General features: G+C 52.4%; 3 protein-coding genes across 11 annotated transcripts in view; 1 reads left to right on the forward strand and 2 right to left on the reverse strand.

The window, feature by feature from the left end:
* The window catches only part of Plec (plectin), a 61,203-nt gene extending 59,671 nt beyond the window's left edge, over positions 1–1,532 (reverse strand). For 2 of the 6 annotated variants that reach the window (XM_087558909.1, XM_087558907.1), the window contains exon 1: positions 1,376–1,532. The gene's annotated coding sequence lies outside the window, so the exon portion shown is untranslated. Of the gene's footprint in view, positions 1–975 lie in introns of all 6 variants that reach the window. The other 4 variants (XM_087558910.1, XM_087558906.1, XM_087558908.1 and 1 more) reach the window with 3 other exon arrangements.
* Positions 1,454–10,676, reverse strand: Parp10 (poly (ADP-ribose) polymerase family, member 10). Of its 4 annotated transcripts, NM_001432182.1 has the most exon segments (11): positions 1,454–2,042; positions 2,133–2,307; positions 7,301–7,434; positions 7,533–8,153; positions 8,374–8,446; positions 8,538–8,759; positions 8,866–9,605; positions 9,686–9,922; positions 10,006–10,260; positions 10,337–10,515; positions 10,615–10,663. In NM_001432182.1, coding segments are annotated over 10 exon segments (2,934 nt in total). In that variant the 5' UTR covers positions 10,509–10,515; positions 10,615–10,663; the 3' UTR covers positions 1,454–1,737.
* A 4,030-nt stretch (positions 10,677–14,706) lies between these two features.
* On the forward strand, positions 14,707–17,885 carry Grina (glutamate ionotropic receptor NMDA type subunit associated protein 1). Its single transcript, NM_153308.5, has 7 exons — positions 14,707–14,869; positions 15,810–16,145; positions 16,227–16,336; positions 16,418–16,618; positions 16,739–16,867; positions 16,958–17,101; positions 17,192–17,885. The coding sequence occupies exons 2-7, from the start codon at positions 15,833–15,835 to the stop codon at positions 17,339–17,341; spliced, it is 1,047 nt and encodes a 348-aa protein (NP_695220.4). The 5' UTR covers positions 14,707–14,869; positions 15,810–15,832; the 3' UTR covers positions 17,342–17,885.
* Positions 17,886–19,428: the final 1,543 nt, after the last annotated feature.

Genomic DNA, 19,428 nt, shown 5'->3' on the forward strand with positions numbered 1-19,428 from the left:
CACACACATTGACCATCATTCCTGTCTCTTAGTTACCCAAATGCTATCCCCGCCCCCATCCCCAGCACAGGATGCCGACTCCGCCCTCCACCTGTCAAACCGGAGGAGAAGAGGACTCTACTTTCGAGCACACATTGATAGGACCCTGTCACTAGGACTAGAGCTTTCATTCCCTGCATTTCAGTCTTGGATTCCCTCTCCTCTGATCCTCCAATAGACTGTCAATGAGGCCATCAACAAACACGGCTTATGTCCCTATTGTCCCACTCTTCAAAACAAGACCCTCAACTCCAGCCCGTGGTCACTGCATCTACCTCCAGGCTCAGTCTTTAGGACTCCCCATCATTCTACCCCACCTCTAGCCTACACAGTCCCACCTCTGTCTCTGCGATCTCTGCAGCAAAGGCCTATAAATAGCTGGAGCCGCAGCGGCGTGGGTTGCGGGAACTCGGATGCCGCAAGGCCCGGGGGAGCCCGGCAGCCGCTCTAGCAACCCACCAGCTTACTGCACGCAGCCAAAGCGCACGCATCCCCACGCCTGCACACGCCCCAGCTCTCTGCCCCAAGAACACTGGCGTGCGAAGAGGTGAATGGGGCTCTGTCTCAGCGGGGGTGGCATAGAGTGGGGGCACAATGTGGGCTCTGTGCCTTGCCCTCAGGCCAAGGGCTGGGAAAGAGTCAACAGTCCTCAAGCTGGTGCCTCTCTCGACCCCACTCCACCGCGGAGCCCCTCAGTGGCTGTCTCTGTTCCAGCCCCCAACTGAGCCTGCCTTCAACGCAGCGTTTTCTGCCCACACTCAAGCACCTCCCGTCCAGTTCCGCAATTTCCTGATCCTAGGGAGGTGTTGATCTCTGCATAGAGCAAGAGGAGTTGCGAAGTGGCACCTAGTTCCGGGTGGTCTAAGGCCATTGACCCCTACCCACCTTCCCCTCCCCCGCCTCCCAACTCCCAACACATCTGGAGCCTCTCCATACCCTCCCAGTTCTACGCTCCTGGTGGTTCCGCTTGCCTCCTCTCTGCCGCTGCAGCGAGACTCCTGGGGCCCAGGAGAACCGCGGAGGCAGCGCAGGCGGGGCTAATCCAGAGCCCCGCCCCGGTCCCACTAAGAGCTGCGCTGCCCCGGTACCTCCGAAAGCAAGCAAACGATTCACGCGTGACCGGGCTACGGGCCAAGAGTCCTAGACCGGGAGGTTGCAGAACCGGAACCGAAGATATGACTAGATCAGGCGGCACTCACTTAGTGCGCACACCTTGGTGGGCGGTGCGTGAGGAGGCCGAGATGCTGCAGGCGATCCGGAGGTCGTAGGAGTGCCCCGCGTCCAGAAGCCTGGATCCACTGCCCACCGCCGCCCCCACCCCCCGTGAACAGCTGACCTGGTCCCCAGCCACGTGGGTAGCCCCCACTCTCCAAACAGGTCGGATTCCGAGTTCCAGCCAGTCCTTCTATCTAACTGGTTTCAAATACAGGTTTATTCAAAGACAGAGCCCCGCTAGGGCGCGGTCCAACCAAGACGGGTGTGCCGGGTGGTGCACCCTCCTGCCGAGTTCTGCTGACCCCTGGCGGCGGAGCAGGCCAAGGAACCGATAAGGTCTGGCCTTCCCCAGTCCACAGTCATCCTGGCAGGAGCATGCTCGTGGGCAGCTCTGACGCTTACGGACTTTGTAGAGCAGGGAACCAGAAGCTGGCCTCTTAGGTCGAATGTCCAGGAAAGAGATCCAAGAGAACATGAGAGTTATCAGGGGGTGCCCAAGTGTATGTTCTTGCAGGTGATTAGATGAGTGGGTAGAGCTTGGGTGTCGTGAAAGATAACAAAGATTTTGGGCTGGTGAAGGCAGTCCACGGCGCTGTCGTACCGAAGCACCTGACCGGAGGCCCTCAAAGGAGGCGCCTTCAGACCGCGGGAGCCCTGTCCATAGTCACCGGTCAGCACCTGTGCCACAAACACTGCCTTGTGGCCTTCTGCGTTGGGAGGTGAGTAGCGATCCAGTACCGACAGAGAGGCACGCTTGGCGAAGTACACGCCCTGTCCGTAGAGTGTGCCTAGGAGACAGGACAGGTGAGTCACCAAAGTGAGGGTGATCCGGATTAGCATGGCCCAGCGTCTCTACCCTGCACAGGCCTAACCCTTACCGTTTCGCCCACAGAAACTGCGGTTGAAGCCGTGTGCACAGATGTCAAGCACTGCAGACTCTGAGGTGCCGTGATAGAGGACCTGCTCCACCGGCTGTTGCTGGCAGCGTTGCATCAAGCGCTCCCGATGCAGCTGGTATTGCTGTTGCAGCAGTGGGTGTGACACACGTTCTACCTGCCAAGTGCATGGTAGTGGGGGTGAAGTTATGTGGAATCTATCCCTACACTGGCCAGAGAGCGCTGAACTCAGCAGCCTGATGGGAGAATTTAGAATTTATGTGAAAACTTGAAAGCCCACCATCATGCTCTGTCCAGGGGAATACAGAACTGCCTCCATGGGACAAGTGACACTGGAGGGCTAGCTTCCTAACTCCTCCAGAGATGTCCGACTCCTGCAGCTGGGTAGACCCCACCCCACTCACCTAAACTCAGGACCATAGTCAGGCTTCAGCAGTAAAAAGTCAAGCCAGGAGCCTATATTGCCGGTCAGCACTGGAAGGTTCAGACAGCAGAGAAGACTTCAACCAACTGCTGTCCTCGAAGGGACAAACTCGGGGTTTCAAACAGAACTATTAAAGAAACACTAACTGGCCTTTTAGGAGGCAGACGAACACCACATCCAGAAAACAAAAAGTACCTGCTATGAAAAAGTCTGGCCATCAGAAACAGGACATTTAGGATGGGATTTCAAGGCTGGAAAGGCAGTTCGGAAGGCAGAGTGCCTGCTTAGCAAGTGGGATGAATCCCCCAGGATAAAAACGGAAAGGGAAAAGCCGGGTGGTGGCGCACACCATGTATCCCAGCAGAGGCAGGCAGATGTCTGAGTTTGAGGCCAATCTGGTCTAAGAGGGAGTTCCAGGACAGCCAGGGCTACACAGAGAGACCCTGTCTCAAAAAACAATAGATAGATAGATAGATAGATAGATAGATAGATAGATAGATAGATGAAATAGATAGATGAGAGAAAAAGAGAGGGGAAGAGAAGGAAGAGAAGAAATAGCAGAGGAGGAGGAAAGGATTACTGAGAATGGCTAGATAATGAAGTGGTTAGAGCCACAGACATAGTACTTTAGATAGATCTAAGAAATGGGCACTGAGAACAGAGCTGAAGGGCCAGAGAAAGCAGCCATGAGAGGACAGGCAAGAACATGAAGCAGACGGAGAAGGTCTAAGCTCTGCTTCATAAGAAGGCGGTGCACCTGGGAACAAAGTGGACAATGTGTCCCTGAGCCGGAGGCTGTATCACCAGATGGAGAGAACCATGAAGTGCCAAGGACACTGGGAAAGACATGCCCCTGGCATCTAACAGAAAACCGTAGTTTCTGAAGTGGAAAAAAAAAAAAACCCAAAACAAAAAACCTTTGCAAGTAAACACATGCGAGGTCGTATGAAGGTACAAACTAGAAGAAATTCCACCCTGGGTTTCTCAATGCCTATACTGGATGTTGGTAAAGCATCAAGCGTGGGGCTGGACAGATAGCTCAGCAGTTAGGAGTGTATACTGCTCTTGCAGAGGACCCAAGCTTGACTCCTAGCACCTATGTCAGGTGACTCAAAACTGTCTGTAATTCCAGTTCCAGAGGGAACAAAGGCCTCCACGGTCACCTGAATTCATGTGCACATAATCCTCTGTCCCACCCAGCCACACATGCCCCCACCACACAACACACTTTTTTTAATCTTAAAAAAAAAAAAAAGGACGATGATTGTTCTAACTTTCCAAGAAAGTGAGGGGTGGGGGAGACAGTGATCACCCAGGAAGAAAAGGCCATTGCTGTGCAAGCCTAGAACCTGAATTCAGGCCCCAGAACCCACCCACATCAAGGTGGCAGAAGAGCGATGTCTTCATAAATCTGAAAAAAAAAATGTGTATTGAATCTAAACACTATACCCCAGCCAAGATAAGAAAGCAAATAAGGACATGATAGCAAATGAAAGACCATGCAAAATTTACCTCTACATCAAGTTAGAGCTAGGTACAGTGGCTCACGCCTTTAATTCCCGTACTCGGAAGGCACAGGAGGCCTAATTTCTGTGAGTTCAAGGCCAGCCTGGTTTTACACAGTGAGTTCCAGGAAAGCCAGAGCTACACAGTAAGACCCTGTCTCGACAAAATAAAATTAGAGTCATGAAACAATCCTCTAGGTTTAAAAGGCTATGTGCATACTTTTTTGGGTTTTGAGGCACAGTCTTGCTCTATTCTCCCGCCCCTCGCTGCTGGGATTCTGTGACATCACGCCCTGCTGTTCATTGCTGGGAACTGAGCTCAGGGCTCTGTGAATGCTAGGAAGCCCCGTACCAGGGGCTCACATTCTCAGTCTACCACACCAGGTTATAAGGTGTTTTGTTTTGTTGTGTGTGTGTGGGGTTTGTTTTGTTTTGTTTTTCCCTCTTTAAGATTTTGTTGTTTTAATTTTTGTATGTGTATATGTGTAGGTACACTCAGAGGCCAAAAGAGGGCATCAGTGCTCTCCTGGAGTTGGAGTGACAGGCAATTGGGAGCTGCCTAACATGGCAGGTATTGGGAATCAAACTCCAGTACTCAAGTGAAGCAAGCTCTCTTAACCACCGAGTCATCTCTCCAGGCTCCGGAGAGATGGCTCTGTAGTCAAAAAGCACCGGCTGGTCTTCCAAAGGACATGGGTTCAATTCCTAGGACCCATATGCTGCTCTCTTCTGGCATCCTTAGGTATCGGGCACATACAATGGTACAGGGGACATAAGTGCAAGCAAAATACTCATATGCATAAGAAAAATTATTAAAGTTGAGAATAATATATGCTAAAAATTAGATTTTTGTTGATGTCTGTGTTAATGTTTGTGTCCTGCCTGCACGCTTTTCTGTACACCACACACATGTCCGGAGGCAGCAGAGTTCAGAAGCAGTCATTGGGTTCCCTGGAACCGGAGTTACAGGTGCTTGTAACTATCACGTGACTGCTGAGAACAGAACCAAGGTCTTCTGCAAGAGTAACGTGTTCTTAGCCCCTGAGCTGTCTCTCCACAGTTTTGGTTTCGTGATTGCTTTGCTTCGTTTCCTTGGTCTTTCGAGACAGGGTTTGGCTGTCCTGGAACTGGCTCTGTAGACCAGGCTGGCCTTAAACTCAGAGATCTTCCTGCCTCTGCCTCCCGAGGGCTGGGATTAAAGGCCTGTGCTTCCACCACCCAGCAAGCTCCCACAGTTTTAACAAACATGGTTACATTTACCTGGTTGTGATGCAAGGGTAGGTATTTTTTTTCTTTATCCTTATCAACATAGAGCCAAAGCATGGAGACTATAAAGTGAAGTTGGTCTATGTGCCTAACAACATAGTATAAACATTGTAAATGTCCAAATTACGAGATGGTAGGAGGAAGAGATGATAGAAAAAGAAAGAAGACCTAGTCTATTCCTCTGTGTATATCTAGACAAGCGAAAAAAAAAAGTTTCTGTGGTTATAACAGAAAAAAAATGTGCCACCGTAAGCTGATAGGATATACTTCCTGGAAGATTTGAGTAAACAAATATTCCTAACAAAACCAGCGGGCTGTGAACGGAGGGATGGCAGCCATTGTGGCAGTGTCATAGGTGATCACTGACGTCAGGGCCCACTGGTGACCTTCCTAACTTCTGGGGAAGACCAAAAGTCCTGCGTTTCCAGCCATCTCTATATGAAGACTGAGGCCGCTAGCCCCACCCATAAATTTTAGCATCGTGAGTGAATATATATATATATATTTTTTTTTTTTTTTTGAGACAGAATCTCACTATATAACTCTGGCTGGACTGGAACTCACTATGTAAACCAGGTTAGCCTCAAACTCACAGACCCACCTGCCTCTACCCTTCTTTTCTCACCTGTATGGAGTGCTGGGGAGAGGGTCCTAAGGCTCCCCACCCCTTGGTACTAGCTTGGTTATTGTCCATTTTCATTGTTGCCAAATTTAGCAAGAATTGAGGAGGAGTAGCCACTATAAATACATACAATATATACATGTGTGCATAGTTTTCTCCCACTGACCTGTATCTCTAGCTACACACACACACACACACACACACACACACACACACACACACACAGAGGCATTATTTTAATTACAAGGAGAGAAGGTAGGGCTAACCAGAACAGGCCTCTGTTGGAGATAGAAAGCCCCTCCTCCTCCCCCGTACGCACAAGAACAGGAAGAGCAATCCTCACATTGGCCACCAGGTGGTATCAGCGGTGGCATAGTCAGTCCTACAGTCCCCAGTAGAGAGCCTCACTCAGGCAGGCCTGTCAGATCCTTAATCCCTATACCCTTCTGTCTATCTTCCTCAGATTCCAAATGTTCTCAGGGCAAAGAAGGGGCACTTATCCACTGTAAGGAGCAGAGGAACCCTGAGTGAATGAAATCCTGAATGAATGTGTGTTGCTGGTGTGAGCCAGCCACGTCAAGGACCCCAGAACCTTGGCAAAGCCTTCTACCTCTAAAGCTCAGAAGTATGGCAAAGCCTTCCTCTTACCCAAAGGTGGACGTTGATGGTGTGTGCAGAAAAATGTCCACCACAGCTTTCTCTGCTAGAATATTTACTGCCCAAAGGCTGCTCCCAACAGAGATCTGCTTAACCTGCCTCCTTGACCCACGAATCCTCGTTTATCTGTATATAATAACCCTGCCTCCTTGTGCAGCTGCATGCAATAACCCCACCCCCTGGTCCACTCTATATAACAAAGGCATTCAGCTTCTGAGGTGCTGCATTTCCTCCATCTAAGAGCCCAGAATGCATCCCAGCATTCTGTGTAACCCCATGTTTGTCCTTTCTTCACTCCCTCAATGCCCCCCGCCATGTCCAAGTCCCCGGGACCAGGGATGGATACAGCAATCCATTTATCAGCTTTTAACATATCCACCTTAAGCAGCTTTTGGTCAATTGACCCTAATATAAAGAAAAGTTCTCAGGAGGCTGAGAGATGGTTCAGCGGCTAAGAACACTGACTGCTCTTCCAGAGGTCCTGAGTTCAATTCCCAGCAACCACATGGTGGCTCACAACCATCTGTAATGGGATCCGATGCCTTCTTCTGGTGTGTCTGAAAACAGCTACCGTGTACTCATATAAATAAAATAAATAAATCTTTTAAAAAAAGAAAAGAAAAAGAAACGTTCTGTACACAGGACACAAGGCCAGCAACGCAGGACGTGAACTCACTCGAACAATGCAGATCTTGCTGTGAGCAGCATCCAGGGTGTCATAAAAGGCCCGCACCACATCTTGGAACTCCTTGGAATTCTCTTCCAAGGTCTCCAGCCTGCCCAAGGGTTCTTTCAGCCCCTGCTCTGACACTGACACAGAGGAAGAAAGGACATGAGGGCCATGTCTCAAGCACTAAGCCTAAAAGCTAACCCATTCCACCCTCCCCAAGTCCAAGGTACAGACTCACGGTTGTTTTTTGAGGCCTCCAAAGGAAAGGTCAAATTCTGGTCCTGGGGGCCAACAAGCAGAGCAGATAAGTGGCGAGCCGCACGGGCAGGCTGGACTCCAAAGCCACGGAGGCCAGCATGGTCGCCATGTAGGGTAACGCTCACATCATAACACCTCTCCAGACGAGCCGCAAGCTCTGAGGGCAGCATACACCCTTGGAGACTCACTGTCTCCTCCTGAAGGTGTCCCTCCAAGGCATCTGATAATGCCTGGTTCAATTCATCCATGTCCTGCTCAAAGGATGTGTGCACCACCAGCTGGGCCCTGCCCCTAGTGTCCTCATCCAGGGGCTCTTCTGCTTCTAACAAGGAGAGGGCCATGGCTTGCCTTAGCGCATTAGCCTCCTGCTGATCAGCCACCTGGCTTTGGGACTCCAAGGACCGGTGGATAGCCAGTTGCAGTGTGGCTTCTTCCTCTAACTGCCCAGGTGCCCCAGGCTCCTCCTCAGCCTCAAGTGTGGGGATTTCCTCCTCCCGCTCTAGAACAGTCTCTTCTGGCTCTCCAGCTTTCTCTTCCTCCATCTCCAGAGGCACCCTGTCCTCTAGGCCCTCCAGGGTAGCCAGCAGCTCTTGGACTTCCTCTAAAGGCAGAAATAAGCCAAAGGGTCAAGAGTTGGGCCCAGCCAGGGGACTGACGATAAACAATAGGGTGAACTGGACTATATATAAAAAGATGGAAATCATATTTGTAGGTACAAGGCAGGCCACAAAGGGGTCACCGAACAAGTGATAGGGCAGAGCAGGGGGGGGCATCATCAAGGAAAGAGCACAGGACATACTAGGGCTCCCTAGAGTCCCTACCCAGTCTCATGCTCTCTTGATTGATGCCTGTACTGTGGGCGTGGAGGACTTGGAGGGCCTCGGTGGGATCTGTCTGTGGGAAGAGGATGTCAGGGTCACGGCTGAGGAGGAGGCGTCTAGGTCTGAAACGTGAGACAAAGGACAAGGGCAGAACTCCATCTTACCCTTTCAGGGTCTATGACCAGGGTGGCACTGGCCAGGTGTTCTGTCCCGAAGACGCACTGGAACTGAGCCTCCAGTCTGTGAAGAAGGTGCTGCCCCTCCACACCCAGCAGGAACCTGGCACTGCCTGGATGCTTCATGTTGAGCATGTGACAGCTGACGCTGCCCAGCAGACTCTGCAGCAACTCTTGGGCTGCCTGGCAGGGGGCCCTGGCTCCGCAAAGCTGCAGGACCATAAGGGGGATCGTCTATGGGTTCAGAGCACAGGAAAGGTGCCTGGACCCCAGTTAGAGAAGAGGCAAAGTTGAGGGGATCCTGAGGGCCACTCACCCGAAAGCCAGTCACATCTACTCCTTCAAGTGGGAAAAGGGCAACGTCTTCCAGGCTGACAAGAAGGTCCTCGTAATAGAGCTGCAGGAAGCGCATGGCCCCTGGCTCCATTGACAGCACCATTTCTACCAGGTCCTCGTGCTTTTGCATCTCCCCGTACCCAGGGCTCTCCAGCCCTGTCTCTACAGACTCCATGGCTGTCCCTACTAGACCCCTTGTCCCCTCCTGCCCTGGTGAGCCAATGGCCACTTCCCCCAGGCCCTCACATTCCTGAACACCCACTGAGTCTGTGGTCATGGGTCCTGCTTGCTCTGGGCGCTCTGTAAAGCTTTCTACTGGATCTCCTGAGCTTGCAGACCCCATAATCCCCTGTCTTATGAAACCAGTCTGCTCTGGAGATCCCATAGTTCCTGAATTTATAGGCTCTTCTTGCTCCGGAGACCTCACAGATCCTGGGTCAACTGGCATGGCTTGTCCTGGAGTCTCTACCGGACCTGCCCTTAGAAGGGTTCCTAATTGTCCTGGTGCCTCCCCAGAGCCTACAGCCACTGTCAGAGACGCAGCCAGCCCTCCAGCTTCTGTAAGAGCACCATCAGTGACTCCAGATTCTTGTGTAGCTGAATGATCCCCCCCACTGATGCCCTCCGCAAGGCCCTCTGGCTCTAAGACATCATAGTGGGGGACAAGGCACAACTCTGAGCCCTGTAGCCAGTGTTTCTGCTTCAGCACCCGTTCAGCCACTGAGGGAAGAGAGAAGATAGAAAGCACATTGAGTTTCCAGCATAGAGGAAGGACCCTCCTAGTTTCAGGCCCCACTTACCCTGCCATTGCCGAAAGGAGATAACAGTGCCCAGTTTTCCGGGCAGGCTGCGCATACCCTCCAAGGGTCCCCCACCACTGCGACGCTCATTTTCCAGGTAGAGTTCCAACAACAGCAGGTCCACAGAAGCAGGGCTATCCACCACACGTACTGCTCGGGTCTGAGGCACCCAGGCCAAGGACACGGTGGCTCCATTTAGGGGCAGATTTCGGGCCTGTTCCACCAGGGCACAGACGTCTGTGGGCAATATGTGAATCAACTCAGGTACCCTCCTTAACTGGAAGCCGTGCCCCCAGTCCTGCCTCTCACATGCCTCTTACCTGCCTCAGAAAGAGGCATGGATAACTGGACCAGGGCACAGTCCTGCCGAGGACTGGCCAGGACACAGCAAGTCTGCACGGGGTGCCCTGCTGCACACAGTAGGGCCTGAACATGTTGCTCTAGGCTCAGAGGTGAAGTGCCGGGTGGCAGGTGTTGGAGAAGCACACGTTCAGGGGCACGTGGTGGGGCTGGCCTCAGGGTCAGTCGGACACCATGTAGTCGGTGCTCTGTCTGGGCTAAGGCCCTCTTGGCATCTGTGAGCAGAGACAAGGTGTCAGAGATAGCAAAGCTTTAGGGCACCTAGGCAACCTCTTGAGTCAACTTCCTCACCTGCGGGATCTTGAAAGACGAGGATACCCCCACAGCCAAGTCTCTGCCAGCTCAATAGAGGTCCTCCACCAGAACGACGGTGGTTTTCAAAGTAGAGAGTAAGCAGCTCATCTGGTATTTCAGGGAGCAGTCCCCAGAGCTCCAAGGCTGCCCCTGACTCCTCCTCTGCCATCAGAATCCTGGGGTGCAACACATGGGAAGGAAAGAGGCCTACTGTACCTGTTCAGTCCTCTCCCATGCTCCTATCTGCTCCCCCAATACCCCATATTTACACTCACCCCTGCTGTCTCAGGTCAGTCAGTTAGGCTTGCTGTACCTCCCAGGCCTGAGGTAGAAAAGCAAAAGTGAAACTTACTGGGGAAAGGAAAGAGGGAGGAGCTAAGCCAGAGGCTGTAAATAGTCCAGGAGCTTCCTCTCTTGCTTCAGCCTTAACCCTTAGTCCACAAGGAATTTTTAAAGACCTTTCTGCCAGCCCACCCACTAGCCTTTGACTAGCAGGGTAGACCAGATGTCTCCTAGACTTTCTCTTTTTTCTTGGCTTCTCTTTGTGGCTAACCATTCTCTCTATGGGATGCTTGAGATACTGTCACACTGTCAGCTCCCCACCCGGAGAATAGGCTTCTGGGCCCTGGGTCCTAAACATGAGCAGAACTGATCTTGTAGACTGGCCTCTGCCTGGGGCTGGCTCTTAGAAACCTTCAAACACAGAGGATAACCAGCCTTGCTCCTGTGTGCTGAGTGTGAGCAGCTCCACCCTTCACCCCCCAAAATCTCATACCCAGAAACAAGTTAAAACAAACAAACAAACAAACAAACAAAAAAGCCCTTACTGCCAAGCCTATCAAACTGAGTTCTGACCCCTGGGTCTCACACGATGGAGAAGATAACTGATTCCTGCAAGCTGCCTGTCTTCCACATGGGTGCCACAGCATGGCAGGTGCATGCGTAAACAAACAAACAAAAACAAACGTGACGGGGTTGGGGATTTGGCTCAGTGGTAGAGCGCTTGCCTAGCAAGCACAAGGCCCTGGGTTCGGTCCCCAGCTCCGGAAAAAAAACAAACAAACAAACAAAAAAACAAAAACAAAAAAAACAAACGTGACTAAAAGTGTAAAGCTCAGATCATAGCACAGGTCCTTGTGATTTCCTTCAGCCCCTTGTCTTTCTATACTCCTTGCTCATCACCATCGCCCCAGATGTAGCCACGATGCTGACATGCCTTTCTGCAGCTAATCCTTACACAGAAGGGGAGCTGGAGCCATAGACAGGAGCCAGAGGGCCGGGGCTCACTGCTGTGTTTATAAAAAGATAAGGGGGGGTGTGTATGTTTGTGAATGTGTCGTGAGGTGCCTCGTGCCTGGGCAGGTATCCCTTCCTCCGAGGGACCAGCAACATGATGGTATAGTATAGAATAGAGTTTATTCAGGGCATGGGGAGGGGAGTTGAGAGAGAAGTAGAGAGAGAGAAAGGAGAGAGAAAGGGAGAGAGAGAGAAAGAGAGAGAGAGAGAGAGAGAGAGAGAGAGAGAGAGAGAGGAGAGAGAGGAGTAGAGGCCAGCCATGAGCAGGTGGAAAGAGAGGGGAGAAGGAACGAGAGGACAGAGCAAGAGCAAGAGAGTGAGAATAAGAGAGAGAGAGAGGAGGGGGCAAGCAGCCCCTTTTATAGTAAGTCAGGCATACCTGGCTGTTGCCAGGTAACTATGGGACGGAGCTAAGACAGAAAGCTAACACCCTCACCTAAGCCTTGCCTTGATTAGGTTTTGTGTTTGTTTGTTTGTTTGTTTTTTGATACTGGGTATCACTCTGTAGCCCAGACTGCCTGAAGCTCGCCGTGCAGGCCAGACGGGTTTTGAACTAGAAGGGAGTCTTCTGTCTCAGGCTCCTGAATGTTGGAGCTATAGGCATGTTCAACCATGCCCAGATTTTGGGCTGTGCCTTTAGAAGTCACTTTCCTGTCCACCATCATAGCCTGCTTGCTTCTTTCACCTCCAAGGCTGTGACTGCTGCTGCTCTCTGCCTGCACCTTCCAGTCAGGCCAGCTTTTCCAAAGGATCATGGGTTTTGTCTGTATGTCTAACCCTGCAGTGCTTGGTTCTCCGTTACTTCCCTTCCCCATCAGGAGCCTCGAGACTTCTTGAAGGGCCATGCTACCCTTTTATCTTCCCTGCCACTCCCACTGTGGTTCCTCCGTGGAGCTGACAGGGTTGCTACAAATCCCAGAGCCAATGACAGTGAAAGCTAAAGTCTCATTGTCCCCGGTTCCTATCCCTCTAATCCTTTTTCATACACGACACCCGGATATTTATTTGGCTCCAACCTCTGAGTCCTCAGCTCCTGCCTAAACTAGTATCCTGGACCATCTTTAAATCCGAATGACTTAGCCTTCCCCACAGAGCCACATGGGGCTATCTATCCCTTCTCCCATGATTTCCCTCACCCAGCCCTTTAGCTCTAACATGGAGCTAAAACCTTAAAAGGCCTCTGAGTTGTCCAGGCCCTATAGTCAACTTTGTGTTTGTTTTATTTTTTTTTAAAGGGTCCACAAATCATATGAGAGCCTGTTTCTACAAAAGCCAGTCCTGTCTGTTCGATGCTTTCTTCTTACAGGACTTAACCACCCTGTAGCACACCGTACTTTACTTAGATAAATGCATGCTACAGAGGGCCTGCCACAGGAGGGGATGCATGAAAAAGGCTCACGCCACTGCCATTGTTAAATCTGCAGGAATTTCTGTGAACTGGACGTTAAATCGATCATGTCTTCTGTGCCGGTTAGTTTTAGTGCCAACTTGATGCCTAGAATCATCTGGCAAGAGTCTAGAATGGAATTGTCTGGAGTGGGTTGGCCTGTGGTTATGCCTGTGGGGGATTTTCTGGTTGAGGGTGAAATATCCACCCCGAAGGTGTGTTACACCAGTTCTCTGAACTGTACAAGAAAGCTAACTGAGAGCAGGCAAGCAACTAGCATGGTTTTCTTGGCTGTGCGTGTGAAATGACTAGCAGTTTGAGTTCTTGCCTTGACTTGATGGAAATTCCAGAACCGTGACCTGAAATCGGGAGCCAAATACAACATTCCTACCCTATGCTGCTTTTTTTTTTTTTAAAATCAGGGTGTTTATCACAGCAACAGAACACATCTAGAATTTGTAATCAACCATGGCGGGCGTGTTTATACCAGGAGCAAGTGTATACCTTCACTAAATCCAGCTGTTAAACATCAGCACTTTGTGGATACCGGAGAGAATCCTTTCCCAACCTTACTTCCTGTAAGGTCTCAGAGTGCCCATATACCAACAACCAGAAAGACTCGGAATGTCCTCAATGACTTCAAGAGGACCAGAGACCACCCAGGGGGAAATTTCCTCAAGAAGCACTATGCTCACCCAGAGAACTGAGGCAGGGAGCTGGCCACACCTCTCTGTCCTGACAAGATTATTTCAAGGGTACCAGGCAAGTGACAAGAGCATGGAGAGAATGGGACAATTAAACAATTAAAAGTCTCTTGGTCTGGAATAGGTGTGGATAAAATAAATGCTGCAGCTTTTGTTGTTCATTTTTGTTTGTTTGTTTTTTGTTTTTGTTTTTGTTTTTTTTGTTTTTGTTTTATTTTGTTTTTCAGGACAGGGTCCCACTATGCAGTGCTGGCTCGGCTGTCCTGAAACTCGCTCTGTAGACCAGGTTGGCCTTAATCAAACTCAAGAGATCCACCTGCCTCTGCCTCAAGGCATGCACCACCACCACTCAGCTGTGAATGCGGTATTTTAAAGCAAATAAGGGTCTGAGTGTAGTGGCTCACGGTTATACATGTAGTTGGAAAACTAAGGCAGGAGGACTGCCACAAGTTTGAGGTTGACCTATGTTGCATAGTGAGTTCCAAGCCAGCTGTAGTTACAGACTGAAACCTTGTCTCAAAACGAAAAGTCAAGAAGGGATGGAGTCCTTGGAGCTTCCGTAAATCCTGGATTTAGGAATTGACTCCCTGAATCCATCAATAAAGATAAAGAGAGTCGGGCTGGGGATTTAGCTCAGTGGTAGAGCGCTTACCGAGGAAGCGCAAGGCCCTGGGTTCGGTCCCCAGCTCCGAAAAAAAAAAAAAAAGATAAAGAGAGTCATGCCTCCCGAAGTCGTTAACCCTCACGCCAGACCCCAACCAACTCTGGTCAGAAAGCGTAGGCTTCAGGACTCTGACCTAGGACGCCTACAGACAATAGTAGACTGCCTAAGCAAGCTGGGCCATGCAGTTTCTATAGGCTCAGAAGCACCCAGACAGGTCACAACATTCGCCTTACATCAAGGCCCCGCCCCGTCCCGCCCCGCCCCAAGACCCCACCCCACCACAGGGCTCCGCCCCATCACAAGGCCCCGCCCCATCACAAGGCCCGCCCAGTCACAAGGCTCTTCTGCGTCTTCCCAGCCGCAGGCGCAGGCCCAAGCAACTCGGCCGTCCAGCGGGTGCAGGTGCGGACGCACCGGCCATCACCGCGCGCGGCTGCGCAGCGGGCACCGTAGACACCGGTCTCTGGCTCCCTAGAGCGGTGAGTCCCCCCCGACTAATCCCAGGAGCGTGTCGCCGTCTCAGCCCCCCTGCCAGTCGGCCATCCTCTCCCTGTGTTACTGAGCGCGGCCGCCTCGGGTCAGTTGGTTCGGACAGGACTCGCGGCCGACTCGCCCAGACTGGTGGCATCATTGGGGGTGGGGAGCTCTGACCGCCCTGAGCAAGAGGGAGGGGGAGGCGCGCTGTAGCGGCCCAGACAGGAGAGGCCCAGCGACCCTCAACCAGACTAGAGGGCCCATCCACCCTCCGGGCACATTCTGTGGCCACCGCCCCCTCCTCCGTCATCCCCATCCCGGCTTTGTTCCCTTGAACGCCCTCTGGTCGCTTCCATCCCCCACACACCCCCGCACCCCGCTGTTCCTGGCGTACCCTACTAGCAGACACCTTAGCAGCCAATACAGGCCTGCGTTCAGTCCCCGGAGCTAGGGACATTCGGCCCTGTGCTTAAGAGGAGGGTCAGGGTTCCCGCTGGTCACAGATGGCCTGGGGATTTCCTGGGATAGAAATAGCCGCTAGCGCTGGCCCCTTCAAGCTGCTTAATAGGAGGGATAGGAAGGGGAGGGCCAGGGCACACCCCCACGCCTCTCTAGCCACTGCGCCGTGCCTCAAGACCCTTCGTTGCTGAGCTCTGACCCGAAAGACCCGCAGCGGTGAGAAGGCATCTCCCAAGCTCCAAGCTGAGGCTGACAGCCATCACTCTTCTTCCCATCCCCCACCCCTGGTCGATCTAGAGGAGCCCCTTCCAAGGGGTCTACATCGGTCTCCCATGCCCCTCCCAACACTCCCTGTTCTGTGGCTTCCTACAACCCTGTACAAAAGTCATGGCCAGTTGTTTTCTTTTTCTTCCTGGGTTCCGCAGCAGGTATGGCTGTCACTGGTTTCAGTCTCTCAGAGCTAACTGTTCTCTTTTTCTCCTCTAGGGGCAGCCACAGAACCCGAGGCCATGTCCCATGAAAAGAGTTTCTTGGTGTCTGGGGACAGCTATCCTCCCCCAAACCCTGGCTATCCTGTGGGGCCACAAGCCCCTATGCCTCCCTATGTTCAGCCTCCCTACCCTGGGGCCCCATACCCACAGGCCGCTTTCCAGCCCTCTCCCTATGGTCAACCAGGGTATCCCCATGGTCCCGGTCCCTATCCACAAGGTGGTTACCCTCAAGGACCCTACCCTCAAGGAGGCTACCCACAGGGGCCATACCCACAGAGCCCCTTCCCCCCTAACCCCTATGGACAGCCACCACCCTTCCAGGACCCTGGCTGTAAGTGTAGGGAAAGGTAGGGGCAGGGGCAAGGGATTCAAGTGCCTTCAAGGAACATTGACCCAGCCTCTCTGTCCCCAGCACCTCAGCATGGGAACTACCAGGAGGAAGGGCCTCCATCCTACTATGACAACCAGGACTTCCCCTCGGTCAACTGGGACAAGAGCATTCGCCAGGCCTTCATCCGAAAGGTTGGGCCTGGCAAATGTGGGGGCTGGGAAGAGTCGTGGGGAGGCAGCCGAGGCGGGGCTCTGATTGGCTCCTCCCCCCAGGTGTTCCTGGTGCTGACCCTGCAGCTGTCGGTAACCCTGTCGACTGTGGCCATTTTCACTTTTGTCGGGGAGGTGAAGGGCTTTGTCCGGGCCAATGTCTGGACCTACTATGTCTCCTACGCCATCTTCTTCATCTCCCTCATTGTCCTCAGCTGTTGCGGGGACTTCCGGCGAAAGCATCCCTGGAACCTTGTTGCCCTGGTAAACTCCCAAACCCGAGCCCAGTTCCCCTAGGCCTGTGGAACAGGAAAGGGAGGTGCACAGGGTTTGGACCGAGAGCGGCTCCACTCAGCCAAAGCCCCCTGTGGTCCTCTTGTGCAGTCGATCCTGACCATCAGTTTGTCCTACATGGTGGGCATGATAGCCAGTTTTTACAACACGGAGGCGGTCATCATGGCCGTGGGCATCACCACAGCTGTCTGCTTCACGGTGGTCATCTTCTCCATGCAGGTGAGGGGGCCCTAAGGCAGGAGGACGGCTGCCCCAGAGCCCCGGCACCCACAGTCTCACCTCCCTCCCTGGCCCCTCCCCTCCTCCCAGACCCGCTACGACTTCACCTCGTGCATGGGCGTGCTCCTGGTGAGCGTGGTGGTGCTCTTCATCTTCGCCATACTCTGCATCTTCATCCGGAACCGCATCCTGGAGATCGTGTACGCCTCGCTGGGCGCTCTGCTCTTCACCTGCGTGAGTGACGCTGTTGGGAGGACTTCACTGGGATTGCCGGGTGAGTGAAGAGGCTGTTGAATACCGACCGACCGTGTCTTTACCCACTAGTTCCTGGCTGTGGACACCCAGCTGCTCCTGGGGAACAAGCAACTGTCCCTGAGCCCAGAAGAATATGTGTTTGCGGCCCTGAATCTGTACACGGACATCATCAACATCTTCCTATACATTCTCACCATCATTGGCCGTGCCAAGGAATAGGACAAGCCCCAGCTCAGGTGGCATGGTGGGCTCAGACCCATGCCCCTGGCATGACATTGCCATCTGTGCTTCCCCCTCTCTGGTCCCCAGGCATGGCCTGGAGCAGAGGGAGCCCCTCTCGCCCTCGTGTATGTACACTGCAAATACTTAACGTTCGGACCCTCTCTGGCCACAGCATGGCCCCCTTTATCCCTTTTGCCCTTGCCAAGGGGTGACAGGGCTGCATTTCTGTGCCACCTTCTGTCTACTCATTGTTGCATGAGCCCTGTCTGCCAGCCCATCCCGGGGTCTGGGATCAACACCAGGTCCCAGGGGAGAAGGATCATACCAAGAGGTGAGGGTGCACGTCTTCCCTCCTGTCCCAGCTCCCCTGGCATAGAGTCCCCATGTCCCCTCCTCACCCTGCCTTCTGAGGGGCTTGCAGGGTGGGGTCTCGTTCTTGTTCTGGGCCCCGAGAGCAGAGAGGGTGGCATGTTTCAGGGGAGGAGGCTCTCTTGTGCTGCCATTGTTAAAATGCCAATAAAAGGGTATCTTCTGCTCTCTGCTTCTCCTCGTCTCTCTCTACTGCTGCTTCCTCTGTGAGGCATGGAGGGGCTTCAGCACCCCTGCCCTGGCTGATGGTAAGTTTTGGACAGGCATTGACAACAGCGATTAATGACAGTAGCTAATCTGATATGCTTCTACTTCTTGCTGTCTTCCCAGCTGCATTTTAAGGTGTGCACTGAGATTGGGGCTGATGGGCAGGGTTCCTGAGGCACAGGGGCACAGTGCCAGGTTACACAGTTTGGAGGAGGCTGGCTGTATGTATTGCTATTCTCTTGAGAATGGTACAGTGCAGCAGTGGGCTCTGTGAGGTCACCATGTCTCTACCCAGGACCAACAGCGTTCATAGGTCATTGGCACAATCCTGAAAGGGATGAACAGAGATGGCTCTCCTAGGCAGGCTCCTTTGCCTCTGGTTCCCTGGCACTGCCATTTGGTGCCAGTTCCTCAGGCCTGCCTGTTCTTCCCCACCGACTTTGCTCCTGCCACGTCATCTCTGGAACCCTCGTTCGTCTATCCAAGTCCCTGAAGTCTGGTTCTACACAAGCGGAGTGAGTCCTTACCTTCCCCACAGAAGGCTCTTCAATACCTAGGTCTCAACGCAGTTCAAGCCTCCAGCCTCCTGAAACCACAAGGTCAGAAGTGGCCTTGATTCTAACAGGTTTCTTCCCTAGGACTCTACATCTTGATCAGCATAAGAACCTCTCTGGCTATTGCTTCCTGGCATTAGATGGGTGTATTTAATTTAATGAACCAGCACCAGTTCCTTATGTGCGCCAAAAGTCACCCAGTGTCCACTGGTACCTCCAGTGTGGCCTATGCCAAGCCACAAGCATCCTTCCCAAAACCTGGGTTTCTGTAGATTCTCACCAGGCCAGATGTGGCCATCCCCTTCTCCATTCTGTCCTAGCCAGCCTCAGAGTCATTTAGACCTTAGGTCTACAAACCAGACTGCTAGATGTGAGCCATGGGTCCCACCACCCACCTACTTAAGACCCATCTACCTGTGCCCTCAGGATGAAGCCAGTATTCCTCATTCAGGCTCTTCTAATTACCCTGATGCCTTCCTACTTTCATCCCTAGCCCTGATCTCAGACAAATTGAACCAAGAGGTTTCTCCTAGACAATCTATTCTTGTAACCCTTCTGCAGGGGTTTTGGGGGATGGGGTGTTGCTGCCAGGAACCCTTTCCTGGAGTCTGCCCTCCTTTAACAGCTAACCTTAGTCATTTGATAACACAAGGTGACAAAATCACTCTCCCCCACCTCCCCTTCTGGCATTCCTTTGAGCAGGCGCAGTTCCTCATCTAGAGTATTGTAGCAAGTTCTATAAACATGTTGTCTAGTAGAATTATCAACCTAAGGGTTTGGGGTTATTGCCCGATGGCTGAGAACTTGCCCAATAACTTGCTTAGGCATGTGCAAGGGCCTGGGTCCCCAGCACCACAAAAAGAAAGCTCGACTCCTGACACGAGCTCACAGATCCAGAGGAAAAGAGGCCATTCACATTGCTAAAGCATCAAGCAAGATGGGAAGAGTAGCCCG

The sequence above is a fragment of the Rattus norvegicus genome, chromosome 7, assembly GCF_021556685.1.
Source record: "Rattus norvegicus strain SHRSP/BbbUtx chromosome 7, alternate assembly SHRSP_T2T, whole genome shotgun sequence".
Classification (NCBI taxonomy): Eukaryota; Metazoa; Chordata; class Mammalia; order Rodentia; family Muridae; genus Rattus; species Rattus norvegicus.

Excerpts from the sequence above, each read along its gene's own strand:
- Grina (NM_153308.5), top strand. The coding sequence starts at position 15,833 with ATGTCCCATGAAAAGAGTTTCTTGGTGTCTGGGGACAGCTATCCTCCC. Across the intron at positions 16,146-16,226 it reads ACCCTTCCAGGACCCTGGCT|CACCTCAGCATGGGAACTAC; the intron begins GTAAGTGTAGGG and ends CTCTGTCCCCAG. Across the intron at positions 16,619-16,738 it reads CCTGGAACCTTGTTGCCCTG|TCGATCCTGACCATCAGTTT; the intron begins GTAAACTCCCAA and ends CCTCTTGTGCAG.
- Parp10 (XM_087555297.1), bottom strand. The coding sequence starts at position 10,508 with ATGGCAGAGGAGGAGTCAGGGGCAGCCTTGGAGCTCTGGGGACTGCTC. Across the intron at positions 8,154-8,373 it reads TCAAGAGAGCATGAGACTGG|AGGAAGTCCAAGAGCTGCTG; the intron begins GTAGGGACTCTA and ends TTCTGCCTTTAG. Across the intron at positions 2,308-7,532 it reads GGAGGCCTCAAAAAACAACC|GTAGAACGTGTGTCACACCC; the intron begins GTGAGTCTGTAC and ends TGCACTTGGCAG.